At 34.0% G+C, this 16,126-nt stretch overlaps 1 protein-coding gene across 4 annotated transcripts in view; it reads right to left on the reverse strand.

Moving 5' to 3' along the window:
* Positions 1-811: 811 nt before the first annotated feature.
* The window catches only part of LOC109618378 (uncharacterized), a 48,762-nt gene continuing 33,447 nt past the window's right edge, over positions 812-16,126 (reverse strand). For 3 of the 4 annotated variants that reach the window (XM_066078888.1, XM_020065964.3, XM_066078887.1), the window contains exon 2: positions 812-4,502. In XM_066078888.1, the coding sequence (XP_065934960.1) occupies positions 2,522-4,480 (1,959 nt within the window). In that variant the 5' untranslated portion in view covers positions 4,481-4,502 and the 3' untranslated portion in view covers positions 812-2,521. Of the gene's footprint in view, positions 4,503-12,768; positions 13,139-16,126 lie in introns of those variants that run through there. The other variant, XM_020065963.3, reaches the window with a different exon arrangement.

Raw genomic sequence — 16,126 nt, forward strand, 5'->3', positions numbered from 1 at the left:
CTGCAAGAATCATCAAAGCAAAGTATTCTATTGTTTGTATTTACATCTACCGAGTATTTTCTATCAAATATTATTTCTTATGAAAACCTCGTGATTCAAAGCTCCATAGAAAATGACAGGGCTGAATCTACACGATTCAATTCAAAATAGTTTATCGGTCGGACGAAACCTTCAGCAACCTAAGAAAAATCCCAGACTGCACGACATAATTATGATGACATCAGCCTTAAATCCTCATATAAGACGACTTGGCTATTTCCTTAAACTAACGTAAAGTTGTAAATAAACAACAACTCAGTAACTTTTACATACTCTTTACTATCTATTCATTAATTTGTTTACTAAATGTAAATATAAATAACAATTAAATGCTTTCTTTTATTGTAAATGCTTGAGCTATAAAATGCTTTCTTTGGCAATTCATACAGGTTATGATAGTAGCGATCATTGCAGACAAAGTTTGCATAACCCACTTAAAGGGGGTTGTGTATTATTTCTGCAAGAGCACTACCTTCATATTCCGCATGAATCTCCAAAGAAAGCATTTTATTGTTTTTTATTTAAATCATTTTAACAAGTTAATGAATCGATCATTTTGCGTTATCGCGACTGTGCATGCTTTTAATTTTCCGTGTAATGCATTATACATGTATATTCATATTAATTTTATATACTGGTATGCACATGTAAAACGAAGTCAGTGGACATGTTATCTTGATGAAAAGAAAGTCCAATAGTATGGAATAGGCCATTGACCGAATCCATATCACTAGGTCAAAGTAATATCAGCAAGGTAAAACAAATAAATACAAAAAATGAATAATTGTTTATTAGCAATTAACATGATGTCTGATAAAATATTTAAAAACATAGCACAAAGTTTCAATGAAATATTGCTTAATTTTGCTGGAAAAGCAATAATAAAAATCGATATTCAATAAAACATTTCTGTGTATCTAAACTATTTGTGAAGAAAAGATATACATATGTACAAGGTTGCATTTTTTCGCGAAACACTTTTAAATGATGAGAGTATATTTATCATCAGTTTATGTACTTTAACAAATAAAAGTTAAAAACTGCATTTTGTGCCTCATCACATTTACTGAAATACATAAATTGTGATGACTGACTGTACCAAATAAACCACGCAAAAGTATGAAACATAAAAATGAATATGACCCCCCCCCCTCCTCCAAAAAAAAATATCAGCATCGGGTATCTTAAAAAAGAAAAAAAAAAAATGATAAGAATATACGGTATAACAGTTAAATTCATAATAGCATAATTATTATGTACTTTACATGAACAATAAATGAATTTATTTGGTGTATGTACACGTAAAAGAAAGCAGCCATTCCTCGTGCAAGACATTCACATAGGTATGTATGACATACCTCAGACAGAACTCTAAGCATGTACACGCATATATAAATCATTGAATTGGTTCTTTTTTACCAAAACAAAACAAAACAAAAACAACGAAAAGGGCAGTCCAGCATATCAAACATTTAGCGTTTTAACGCTTATAAGTTGAAAATTTGAAAGAAAAAAATGACGCAATGGATTAAAACAAATTATACATGTACATATGAATCGAAAAAGCGATAAAGCTTGCTCTTCCAAGTCAGTAAAACGATGAAACATGCACGTAAAGGTATACAAGTATCATTACCAACCCCTTCTATTCCATGCCTTATACTATTTCAAAACCAGCGTATGATGTGTACAGATAACATAAAAAGAGAACATGACAACGATATGTACGTGCATTTGTTAGAGAAAAAAAATCAGAATATAACAGACATACGCGGTAGTTCCTGTGGTAATCAATTCCTTATAACAGACCCATACTAAAGTACATTTGTTAGGGGGGCTCTCACGCTGCTAGTACGGTGCCTTATCAAGGCTAGGGCAGGAAATACTACCAGTACTTTTCCCAAGTTTCACTTTAGGTTAAGTTCAAATTGCAATAGATAGACACACAACAAACAAAAACTAAGAATTCGGTAACAAATTGTCTGCAATACAGTCTGTAACTTGAAGCACCATGTTCGACACGTAAATACTAGAATTTCCTCTGTCAGCGTCCAACATTAATATGTCATCATCAGTACATACAGTTGTTTGAACTGACAACTGTCTTTGGTTCATCGATCTTGTTTACATATTCTTAGACCTCTTAGTTGTCACTTTTAGAGGTTTTATCGCATAACTGTCGATGCTTTTCTCGTTTCATAGATCCGAATTGCCGTATTCCGTGAACGTTGATTAGTTACCACGGTTAATAATATTGTTGTATCATGAATTATCACAGTCAGGAATAAATTATATTACTATAATACACACATGTAATTTACAAATTTGCAATAGTTATTCCAATTTTCAGATTGCACGTCTTTTAATCTTTGTCTTAAATTAATGATGTCACATGGTAAAATGACAGCCTTCGTCTTTTGTGGACCACTGGGACTTTGGTCTCAAGCAATTGAGCAATATTTTAAAACATTTTTACATTAATTCAAATAATCAGTATGAAAAATAATGACGACAAAAACAAAGAAAATTTGGCGGAATTTGTGCAGGAGCCGCTTTCATCTATACTCGCCGACTTTGCCCCCGAGGCTTTGGGCGTTTTGTACACAAAGGGGGTAGTTTCTCCTGGTGGTGACGGTGTGTTGGACACCGGCTGAGTGTGCATATGATTATTTCCCACGATAGGAGCAACATCAATATAAAACGGGCAAACATTCTTTTGCTCCTTTATTACAACAAACGAATCCAGTAGCGAGGCATTGCTGTTGTACAATGATTTAAATGTTTGCTCATTGCAGTCTTCCAAACTGAGTTGAACAATCCTTCGCGACTGCTCTTTTCCGATGAATCCCCAACATTTGTAGGACCTGTCGAAGAGCGAGGTCGTAATGACGAAAACGCCGCCGTCTTCGAGCTTCTCCGTTGACAAACAAAGGTGTTCCCTGTTGATCGGTTTTGTTGTGTTGATGTTAACCATGTTGAATTTGTCACTTCGACCAATATACTCATTATACGCGATGCAGTAATCCTGCGCTTTGGAATTCCGGAGATACAGGTGGCCGGATTTGAATCCGAAATCGCCCGGAAGACGGCAGTTGGTTGTATATATTTGAGCCTCGTTTATGGCAACGGAAAACGGCTTTTTTAACAGTTCCTCTTGGCAGGTATCGACGATCATTTTGTCCAAAGGAAACACTGGCCATTTGACTCTTCGTCCGAATTTGAAATGTAGGGTCATTTTAGATGTCTTTTTGTATTCAAAGCACGTTGTTCGAGGAAAGCATCCATTTTCGAAAACATGAAGCAGAGTTAGTCTGTAGGCGTTATCCTCTGTTGAGTTGGCTTTTCCTACACATTTAAAGTTGCCTTCGCCTGGCAAATGTAAGTTGTATGTGGATATATTCATAACACTTGATGCGCCTTTAAAATCAGTGTGCCATGCACCTTTCAAAAACTCAGGAAAAGAGCAGACGTTTGTTTCAGTATGGCATTGTCGACATGACTTGTGGCAGTATTTCTTGTACTTGGAACACGCTAGCTCTTGGGTACAGTAGCCAAATTCATTCTCACAGAGATTCGAAAAGACCGTTTTTTCAAATTCCAATTCGACATTTTCTACTGTGTTTGAAAAACTATCCCTATCGTTCAAGACACATTTTCCATCGCGAAAAATGTTCGCTTGTTTCAGATCGGATAAATTTCCCTTCAGCCTCATGCACACGGGAAACCGTTCGTTATCGGCCAAAACTACAAAGGTGTAGTTATTTTCCGCTGATTTATCTGTCCACGAGGCCAAGCATCGGAGTTTTTCTTTCAAACGGTGATCGTCGTCCAGTTTACATTCATTGATCCTGAAATCCAACGTAACGCCGTCGCCATCTTCACATTCACTCTCTAAACGAGGCTGTATGACGGAGGATCCACATACTTGCGCCTTTTTGTATACGATTTTCAAATTATAACCCCCAGAGAAGGGACAACTTACCGACGGATTATCCACTAGAGGATATTTTATAATTGGACTATTTTTCAAAACCATATTCTGTACAGAACAACCTATCATACTTTTTAATAATGACGGTTGTGATTCTCGAACCTGAACCACAGAATCAGACCTTTTCAGAAACTGCATACATAGATACATTACATTACTCCCGATACCACGATGTTCATGCACAAAATAGATTCCCTCTTCACGATTTATAATCTCACCACAACGTCTTTCGTATTGAATTCCCTCTCTAGTTTCACGGATGTTAATTCTATCTCCATTGAAATACATATTTTCAGAATTACGAAACTCAGTTTCCCTGCGCCATAACTTGTCGCGCTCCAGAAAGTCCGGAAACATGCAGGGTTGATTGCGCGGTTGCGTACTGACACGTAGAAATGGAAGACACAAAAGAACGATAACTAAGAGGCACCGGTCCAAAAACGTTTTCATGGTTATTCTCGTTCGTCAACACCTAAAACAAAAACGAAAAAAGGAAAATTAAAGAATATGAACTTGGTATCTTTCTTTAAATTTTGCACTATTCTGATTCTAGATAAAGAAAGGAATATTTACACCTTTCTTTATTTTGAGTCACGATAGAAATGTCATTGACGATACTTTTTAAGTGTAATACGTTATATTCATTCGGTCCTAACTAACCAAAAACAAGTAAATACCGGTAGGTGTAGATAGAACGGAAATATGTGAAGGATCGAACAATGCAACATGTAATCAGCACATATAGCCACATGCCTTGCGCACAACAAAAATACTCTTACTATATACATGTATATACATCAGGCTTGGGGTAATGCTAAATGTAATGGTAATGCAGTGCAATACACTACATGTTTTCAAAGTAATGCTGGTAATGTGTAATGCCACAAATTTGTAGCAAGTAATGGTAATGTAATGCATTACTTCTCAAAATCTAGTGTAATGCAAGCATAAAATGGCATTACTTTTTATTACATTGTAAACTAATGCAAAGTTATGCCATGTAATGTTTGCATTACACTAGATTTTGGAAAGTAATGAATTGCATTACCATTACTTGTAATGCTAAATTTGTGGCATTACTAGCATCACTTTGAAAACATGAAATTTAATGCAATGCATTTCCATATATTTCATTAAGCATTACCCAAGCCTGGGTAATGTAATACATTAGTTTACAATGTTATTCGCCTCAATCCTGATATACATCTATAGGATTTGAATTTGTTTTGTAGGATACCCATTTTCTAAGTATAAAGTTTAATAAAAGACCAGTTTTTTGTGCGAACAGGAATGTTGGAAGACTAATGTTTGACAGCTTCCAAAAGTTGCTGAAATAAATATGCATAGTTTTATAATAATTATAACGCAGACTTTTAAAGTTAAAATAAATCATCAAGAAAATTATACATCTTACTCAAGTGTAATATAATCCATCTCTAATATACCTGCGAAGTTTCGTGAAAATCTAGCATCTGGGATTTTTAGGGATCATCTCAATTTATTTACTATACTAGGATATTTAGAAAATTGAAATTTTCCGCTTTTTTATGCATATTTTAAAAAGAAAACTACAAAAGACATTTTCCTAAAATTGTGATGTGTGATTAGTAACATCATGTATAGAACACAATACTCTACCATCTGGTATCCAAAAGAAGTCATCTCAAAATATCAAAATGCACCATATTTTGCTATTTATTAGGAGTATTACATACAAAAAAAGGAAAATAACCCCGGTGATAGAATATCTCTGCTCGTAAATTTTCTTACACGTGCACAATTTATAAAGAGCTGCAAATACACGGTATTTCACAGGAAAGAGCGAAGGCATTCTCAATGAAACCCGAAGAAAATGTATATACACTGACTTTTTTAATCATCTTCTCGAGATAAAAAAGGAGTATAATGAGCTCTTCACAAATGGCGGACGGTAATGGTGGCATCAAGATAATATTCGAGTTATTGTTCCTGACGAGAACCCATTCTACGAGCTTTGGTAGCAAGGGACAGTTTCGGATAAAGTACAATCAACATTTTTGTAAAATTGAGAATTGCTGTACTTGAAGGCTTATGAGTGTTGCTTAAATTCATGAAATGATTTTTAATGATCATCATTAGTTAGAGGGATGTCTCTTGTTGAAATTAATATGCAATATGTAGGCCCCATATGTTAGGTAGAAGTAAAATGCGAAACCTGCGGCTATGACTGTTGTGTTTACTTTACACAATGAAATTGCAAGTTACAGACGGGAGGGTAATAACACGAAAAGTAGGTGGATGGGACATTGTAAACTATACACCGGTAAGTTTCTGACATGTGATGGTGAAACACGCACACGGTTCGGAAGGTCAACCCTCTGCAGGGAATTGGCTGGGGGAGGTCTAAAAAGCGGAAAAACTTGAAAAATTAGCAAAATATGAAAGGGTCGAAATCTCATAAAGACCAGTATGTAGAAAATTTTACAGGTTTTGACCAGTAATTTTCTTCAGAAATTGGTGGTTGGCCTTATAAAGAGTGAATTAAAGGTATTTGTGCTGAATGGGAACTGAGGAAATTCTAGTTACGGAGTTCCGAAGACACACATCCCTTGGCTAAAATGAAAATTAATGTATCAAAAAACTGTTTCGTGCCCCCTTTACACTTCAATATCTTCTACGTATAAAGAGTTGAAAAAACGTACATATACATGTGCATTAATTAAAATTTGTTATTTGATCGTTTGTAAGCACAATTTTAAATTATTTCGAAGGTGTAAAAATTAGTATTCGTTGGATATTCCGTCGTTTTATAATTAGATCATTGAATAACTAACTATTGTCCGCCATGGAAAAAACCCAACCAGTTACATGAAGTAACAGGGTCTTGGAGGTTGCATGCACGTGGCATGGGGGGGGGGGGGCATGGGGGCGCGCTTTTTGAGCATGTAAAAAACTTGAAGTGAAAATAAGGAAAGTAAAAGTGAATTGTTGTTATACTCCCACCCCGGTTAGAATTTTAAAGTTTTTTTTAATTTCCTTTTTTTTTTTGGGGGGGGGGGGGGTTGTCAACATTTTTTGTTAGAGGCTAACACCCCTTCCCCATTTTCAAAAACGATTCTACGTGCGTCAGTTGAGTGAAAATTTATGTCTACTTAATCTTCTTCTTTGCGACTGCGCATCCATTGTAATTTTCAAACAATAAACCAATTTCTTTCAATTCCGTTTAAAAAGGTTTATTTTCAGTGAACAATATTTCATTCTGTAAATTTGGAGTTTACTTTGGGGGGGGGGGGGGGGGTAACTACAAAATAAACAAAATGGCAACACATTTTGTATTTACAATGTACTACCACCCAGTAAAAGTAAAATTTACAATATGACATAAAAAATCGTAGAGTCTGTAGTTTTATCATTTTGCATTGCATTTGCTGGTATATGCAGCTGCAAGACATAGAGTGACTGAGTCCATTGGTATTTTTAAACAACAAGATAATAGTTGTCTAAAAATAATATGAAAAATTAATACTTTTAGATTAATACATATAGCAGAACTCTTTTTACAAATATTTCAGTTCCTGAAAAATGAAATCCTATTGTGTATTTCATTAACATTCGCCCTTAAACCATTCATTTCTTTCCTATCATAATGTGTTAAACATTGGACAAATAACATGCGAAATCAATAGAATGAGGAATTACGGAAATGAAATACAAATATAATTGCGGTCTGATCACTGCAGGCTTTTTGCTCTTCTTTTGTGTCTACTGTTATCATTGCTATCAAGGTCTACCGTTTCATCAGGTTGATGATTATCATTTTAAAAACTACCTACAATGGCTGGAAAACTCTCTCTCTCTCTCTCTCTCTCTCTCTCTCTCTCTCTCTCTCTCTCTCTCTCTCTCTCTCTCTGTTATATAAATTCCAATAAAACAAAGAATCTGTACATTGAAAAACCAAATTCTGTTTCGATTTAAACATATTTAGAGATACATCTGTACTATTAAGTTGGAAACTTTTAAAATATCTTGATCAAATTTCAATGAATATTTTATATGAAAGGACCTAGAATTCTCGTTTGATTACAGGTTGCAAATCGATATTTAAAAATAAAGCTAGCTCATTTTTGGCAAGAATGTAGCATTTTACCTGCAAATGAAGTACTGATACACTAAAAGAAATAGCCCACTATACGCTTTAACTGAACCCGTTTCCTTTCGGTTTATTAGGGGAGGGGTAGGTTCTTTTGCCTTCTACATTTTTATTGACAAAAGTCTTCAACTCAAAGTGAGGAGCTTTGATGCTTATCGTGACGTCGTAACGGTACACTGTATTTGCTCAAGCCTTTGCGTTTTCTTCAAACTAATTGTGTATTGTGATTAACCCCTAAAGAAAGACCTCGCCTTTAAACATCTACGAACCTTTATATACCAAAAAATGAGCCCCAGACAAGTCCCCAGTGATTCTGGGTATTTCTGCATAAGGCATTCACTTATGATTCCTCTTGATACCGGTATTTGAGGTTGCCTCAATGACATTCTTGTGATTCTCCTGTGCACTTTGATTATACTTACGAGTATACTCCGAAAAATTCTTCATTTTTTTAAAGAGACAGATTCTAGTTAGGTTTATACCGAATTGAATTGTTAGCATACTAGACATTTTTGCTTGCATTTCTAAGTTATTTCTTAATCTTCGTCACTCTGAGTGCATTTTATTCATTGTTACTTGATATCATTAGATTTAATTTTATGCAGTTTTTAATTAACATTGATTCTGAAGCTTTTTTTTTTAAATAAATTAAGAACAATTGTAAAAAGCTGAAAAGTAGATCCTATTCTTTAGTTTAAAATTTTACATTAGTTCAAAACTGTTGCATAATTTTGATGCACTAAGTCATGACATCCACGGGCATGTTGCTCAAATACTTTTTGGAAACGTTATATCCCCCAAAATTAAAAACAAAATCGGACCAAAAAAAGAAAGTTCCTTCGTGTCATATATTTCGTAACTCCCAAATACGTGTTTCGCAGAATTGTGATAGTATTTGTTTTATAAAATTGGGAGGGCAGGGGATTTGTTTGATATGTGGGTGGATTAGGAGGATACTTGTCCATTTCTGTGCCCGTGATCGAAACATTAATCGCTCGTTTACAGTTCGATCAAACAAGAGTACACACAAATCAAACTAAAGATCCTCCCATGCTATGATAAACACAATTAGCATGCAAACACTCCAGATCGACAATACAATGAAATAAATGGGCAGTACTGGGTTGTTTGGCGCTCACATATGGACCCGTTTTTTCGGATGATATTGACTCAAATGACTCGGTGATTAGCAATCAAAGAATTCTTGACTTTACCTAATTTTTTCCTAATTCATTGATATTGTAATATGTCGTAAATTTCTGGGCAAAAATGATAAGAGAAATGAAGCATTTACATGTATCCAATGTATTTGAAGTATTTTAAATATATGATATGTTTGTGTCTTAAGGCACCTTATATCAATAATCATATTTGATGACACCACCCTCCACAACACCAACCCCACCCCTTCCACGATTTGAAAATTTAATTTGTTGATTTTGAAGCCTTTAACGAAAATCTCGTAATGCATGTTATCTATATTTTAAAATCCGATATACGGTATGATGGAGAAAATAAAATGAAACGTGTATAGGGTTTATCAACCAATCAATAAACAAATGTATAATTCATAAGTTCATAAGGTCAGTTACAACATATGTGATACGTGAAGGGATAATTTAGATCCAATATCAGTTAATCATGGTTAATCGAGGATCGGGGTAACATATTTCACCAAAATCCACACGAAGACTTTAATTTTTCAATCACATCTGGAGGCAAGTCCATGACTGCTATGCTACCAATAGATATCAAAACAGAGCATATACAGATCTCTGATAAAACAGTTCCAGGATCAAGATTAAAAACCCGTTGAGACGCTTAACAGACTTGGAGACCGAGATAATTCGAAAATCGAACCCGATCCCCTCTGGTCAATTCTAAATGCAAGGGCACTTTGCTCTTTCTCCTTTCTTCTGCGCGTCGCTTATTACATGGTGAAATAAAAACCATCGCCAGCCAGACTCACATTATAGAATATTAAACGCAATTTGCTTTAATGGAGCAAAATGTCAAGAAGCCCATGAGAAATGTTTACTCTAAAATGGCGATTTTGTTCTGAAAGGATCACGTGAGCAAGTAACACTTCCCGCGCCACCAAGGCGAGGCTCGTCAATTTGGGAATCATGCATGACGTCCTTTTAGCCGTGTTGATTACTGGTAATATCTTTCGAACACGATGAGGTTAAAGAGATGCATTTGAATATTATCCTAAGAAGGCTCGGTGATCATCAAATTAACCATCAGATGACCAAAAAACTTTCAGATATGATTTGTTTACCTATCAACTATAATCTAGTAAAAGAAAATCCATAAATTGTACATTTTATATATAGAGCTCTTCTTCCAAAGGAGATCAATACATTCAAAAAATGGCCATGACCATCGAACCCTCTTAAAGTATAAAGATAACATTTTGTTTTTCAAATGATACAAAAATTCAAACAATAAGAAAAACTTTCGAACAAACATTCTCATAGAAAGGAAAGGATAAAATTTTCAATGTTGACCCTAACCAGGAATCTCAATGTCCTAATTGTCAACATTATCAAAATTACATCTGAGATTTGACAGAAACTAAATATTCTTTACACTGCACATTTTCTTCTTTAAAAAAAAAAAGGATTCGATCTTTCACCAATAAAAGAGAAAAAGTGCAGTTTTCAGTTTTGATATCAATACCTTACGCAACAAACTATGGGCTTTTATTTATGAGCTTTTTGCAAATTTCGCTCGATATGAGCATAATTAATTAATTTCTGTGATAAATTGACATCATGTAAATATCGAGGTTTGTGATATTGGTTTATATACATATGAATGAATAGAACATTTCAAGCAACCTATAAAATGCTTGTTATAACATCGGAATGCCAATATAAATCACTCAACAAACCATCTTCTGTTTGGAAACTGTTTGATTTCAATATCCAAATCTATAACGGGTTTTCACAAGGGAGAAGGGGGAAAATGGGCATCTGTACTCGATGAATGGTTAAATGAATTCGTTAAGGAGGACTTTTATAGAAGATAAAATGTTTTGAGTCGAATTCGAGTCGTACCGTAATATGGCATAAATAAATATAGTCATTTTTAATCAGTATTAATTGAGATGCTTTTATTTTTCGGATTCTCTCAGCTTTTTCTTTTTCTTTTTTTTATTTTTTGTCTCTGCATCAACGATTCAATATGACCAGGGCGCTCAGAGATAACACAATGTAGCTAGCGTCAAATCTCGTGATTAAGGAATTTGGACGTGATCTTATTGTTAACGGTCGTGAATTCGCGGCCGTCGCATCACCTTCACTTCCGTTTGTCATTTTGTTTGATTAAAAGGTTCTGCAAGCAAATACATCTGATAAAGCTCAAAGCAACTAACAGCGGCCATGGTCAGCCATGATTTTTGTTAATCATTTGCTTTATAGCGACTTTTAGAACGAAAATGGAGGAAAGTGTAAGATGACACAGAATGTATCACAAAATAATGAAAGAAATATGAAGAGAGGCCAATACCATGTATCAAAAACGCCGATGTGTGTTGACAACACGCTTGCTTACGGGAATAATTCAATATTTATAGCTATCGCCACATCTCATATTGTTCTGAATAGAAGAACCCTTTTGTAAAAAGAGTTTCCGGGTGTTTAAAAATCCTCATTGTCACTTTTCAAAATCAATATCACTCTGTGTTTGAATAATTTGTCGATCATTATCATATATGGATGATCAGCTTATTTTCGTGGATAAGCTCGGCTTTCTGTAATATTTTATATATTTGTTTCATAGAAAATTCCCGATAGTCTACCTTTATAGATAACGCCCTTGGAATATATATATATATATATATATATATATATATATATATATATATATATATATATATATATATATATATATATATATATATATATATATATATATATATATATATATATATATATATTGTAAGTTTCCATGAAATAGTACACTGAAATTAGAATTTTCATGTTCTGTCTAGGTAAGGTTTTCAAAAACCATAGATATATCCAAACAAAAAAGTGTTCTGTATGGTTAGTCAAACAATAAACAAAGCAGTACACTATTACCCTGAACAAAGGTACCACGTTGTTGATTGAAAAAAAAACCATGCACACACAAGGAAACTTAAAGAGGGATAGATGGTTGTGACCATTTTTAGAACCATATTAATCTCCATTTTAAAGGTCAGCTCTAAACACAGATATCAAAATTTTCAAAGGCTTCAATCTCTTAGTAATTAATAGTTTATGGCTTCTGATATGTAACGGTAGACATGCAGGATAATTCATTCTCTATTCAGCCTCCTTAATGGTGAAGTATCTATTATTATCATATATTAGATTTGAAATGTAAATTAAAATTATTTATAACTTTAAAAAAAATGAAAGAAAGCTTTCGAAAAATGTAAATGATATAGTATTGTTGTTTTTGGTCAATGTTATATACATTGTATTACGGTTATGTTTTTTCAAATCCTACTTACTGATTCCATCCAAAGTGGGTTTTTTTTTATTTAAAAAAAAAAATAATGATATCAGATATTAATTGTTAATTACTTTTTTTGTAAAGAAAATCTCAAATGAAAACATACCTTATTCAGAGAGAGAGCATGTATCACGAAAATAAGTATCCAGCTGAAAGGAATTCAAAAACCAAACTAAACATTTCACCGACTCCGACTGAACACATTGATATTGTCTCTAAACCTCACATCCCTTTCTGTTCCGGAAATTTTAAAAAAAATTAAACTTGCGATTATATAACGGTGTCGCTTTTAATACACTGTTGCCCTATACCTTAACCAAACACAGTTCTGAATGAATATGCATGCACGCCTAATATTAACTGTACTATAGACTGATAGAATGGAATCTCCAATAATCGAATTGTCCGCCCAATTACTCTATTTTCCGGTATGCCGCTGCCTGGGAGTTCGATCGCGAGTGGTCAGGCGGGGTTTAGTTCTACCGATCCGAGACAGACGTTTGCCAATCGATGGTGTTTTAAGGGGGATCTACGGTGCGTTATGATTATCTAATATTCAAAGCTAATCAATTATGATTACACCTACGTTAGACGCCCCTTACCGTATTTAACCCAATTAATTAATTTCATCTCTGATTCAGTTTCGGTTTGATTTTTTTGATTGATTGATCTTTTAAAAGAGGTCCAGAGGTTCAAAAATTCATTGCTGATCTATAATTTTTAGTTTTTTAAATTAAAGATTTCGTTAAAAGTAATGGACAGTATACACGACTTGAGGAATACCTTGCAATCATTCGTGACACTGTTCGAATTTTTTCTCCCGACAGGTGTGGTAATTAAAAATTAATACTGTCCTATTACCCGATACCCTCGGGCAAAGGTGATGAAAGAGGAGACACTTATAGTTTAATTTAATAATAAATATACATATGTGTTTCAAAGCGAAAACATTTTTCGGTATGAGCTACTAACAGAAGTATGCATCAAACGCTTGAATGTGTTTTTAATTATTCCTCTGATACAAATAAAAAAATGATCAAAAGTATTTCATAATTAATGCCTTCATTAGTAAAGATTTCTGCTCGCCTTGACATACATATGTTACTCTTGTAGGTAAAAAAAAAATTATGTATATAAAAAAAAAATCAAACGTAAAAGTGTCTTTTACTAATTAGCAATTTTTAATTGTCAATGAGTCCACGATTAATTAGTCATGGACTCATTGACAATTAAAAATTGTTTATTAGTAAAAGACAAAAGTATATTCAATTTTATTTAAATTCCGTATCAAATACACTGTACCTTTAAATATTTGATCAAAGGCGGGTGGTGGGGTGCTATCTTACAATGTACTAAAAATATAATTTATGTTATGTCAATCTGATGTGCGTTTTATTGATTACTAACGGTTGTGCGTTTAAAATTTAATGGAACATGCATCCGGAGATCCTATGGGCTCATTTTTAGTGGGGTTGTTTTTTTTTTCGAAAAGACTTTGGGGATTAGACTTCAACATGGATAACAGGAATGCTGTGAAGGTTTCATTGATAGATAAATCGAATCAAACCTCAACATGCATTTTCTATGGGTAAATTTGATTGATGAATTTTTTTCTTTATTTACTGGATCTATTGCATAATAAATTTCATGTCTTAGAAACTGGCTCAATACAAAAATCACTTTCATTTTGTTAATTCACAGAGGTCTCAGTGGTCTGAAGCTAGAAAATTATTAATGAATGGACACATGCATTCATACAGACTCCTTAATCTGAGAGAGAGAGAGAGAGAGAGAGAGAGAGAGAGAGAGAGAGAGAGAGAGAGAGAGAGAGAGAGAGAGAGAGAGCAAGTATTAGTTATATTTCAAGAACTACATGTAATTAAAATGTCCAAAGGAATTTATTATAATGTATGTCCTGCTTAGTATACGTCAAACTTTCACAATGTTCACCCAAGAACTGCATTTTACTAAAAATCATACGGAACTGCGAATTACTAAACACCACACGACTTAAGGGCTAATTTCCAAATGCTCACAAGTCAAAAGCTTTAAATCCTATACTTTATCATTTAGCTTCATTTAAAAAACCCAAACTTACATGAATTGAAATTGTTTGATATAAAATAAATGGTCAAATGAAATTTGCTCGTGAAGAATCATTGCATGAAGATTTATGACTTTGTCGTAAGGTCTTTGCAAAACACAGCACTGGTCCCACATAACCGACAGTCATTGTTCTAAAATAACCACACCAGCACCACCAACGGCACCGCTTTCAGTATAAAAAAGATGTCAAGATGTCAAAGAGGTTCCCACCATAATTTACTTGGACATATACACAATAAGAGTATTCAAAATAATTACAGATCTATGTTCCCCTTTTTCCCAACACTACTACCACCAACAAGGAAAAGAAGATTCAATATTACAGATACCCATGAATTTTATCGATAAATTCCAGAGGCAGAATGATATATCTTTCATCAACATTGTCAGATGAATCAATCTTACATCCAACTCCATATTACCATCATAATAGAATAAAAGTTTGCAGTTCCCTAACGTTAGAGATTCTTCTTCAACTTTCTTCGAAAATAAGTGGTTCCGTCAACGAAACATTTTTGCGTAAGTGGGATATCGAGTATTTTGTTAAGACTATCAATAAATGCATTACACGTTCTAATGAAAACAACAGAGAGAGAGAGAGAGAGAGAGAGAGAGAGAGAGAGAGAGAGAGAGAGAGTATTGTTGCTTGCACCCTTTAAAAGAAAAAAAAATGTCAGTGTTAAGCATAATTTTCCTATTCTAAAAGTGTGCACATGTTGTATTTAATCTGACCGATACGACTGAAGCAAAGTAAGCTCATTTTGGGCGTTAACCAACATCGTCTTAGCTATATGCAAGCAGACGACTCTATTTGACGTGATATCCGGTTTTGAAACACGCATCCTTTTCATCATACAGGAATAAACAATATGTCATATACGACATCTCTCAAAACAGCTAGAAAATTTCGTTACACTGTGCTCTGCAAATACCAGCAGCGATGTGTGAATTGTATCTCCCCTATAAACAAATGACTGCCTCGAGGGGGGCAAATTGAATAAAAATTGATCTTTGATTTTTTTGTTCATGGGATGCTGAGGCGGAAATAAATTTATATAACACAGCTATAAAATAGCATCAATTGTGATCAATATGCCCGCATAAAGACGATCAAATATTATCAAGATAAACGCCATTTCTCTCTATGTAGTCATACTCCTGTTTTGCATCTTTATATGATCTGGCTCCATTTTGAAAAAAATCGCGTATTCAATTTTTCTAGTTCGTTATGCAGAGGTAAATGTTTTAGCTTTGCAACTGAAATTAATCATTTTTTTTTTATTTACCGACAAGTCAGACATTCTCTGTTCATGATTTCATATTTGCTTAATGAACAAATTAATTCATCTCTTTCTTGC

This window comes from Magallana gigas, chromosome 3, assembly GCF_963853765.1.
Source record: "Magallana gigas chromosome 3, xbMagGiga1.1, whole genome shotgun sequence".
Taxonomy (NCBI): Eukaryota; Metazoa; Mollusca; class Bivalvia; order Ostreida; family Ostreidae; genus Magallana; species Magallana gigas.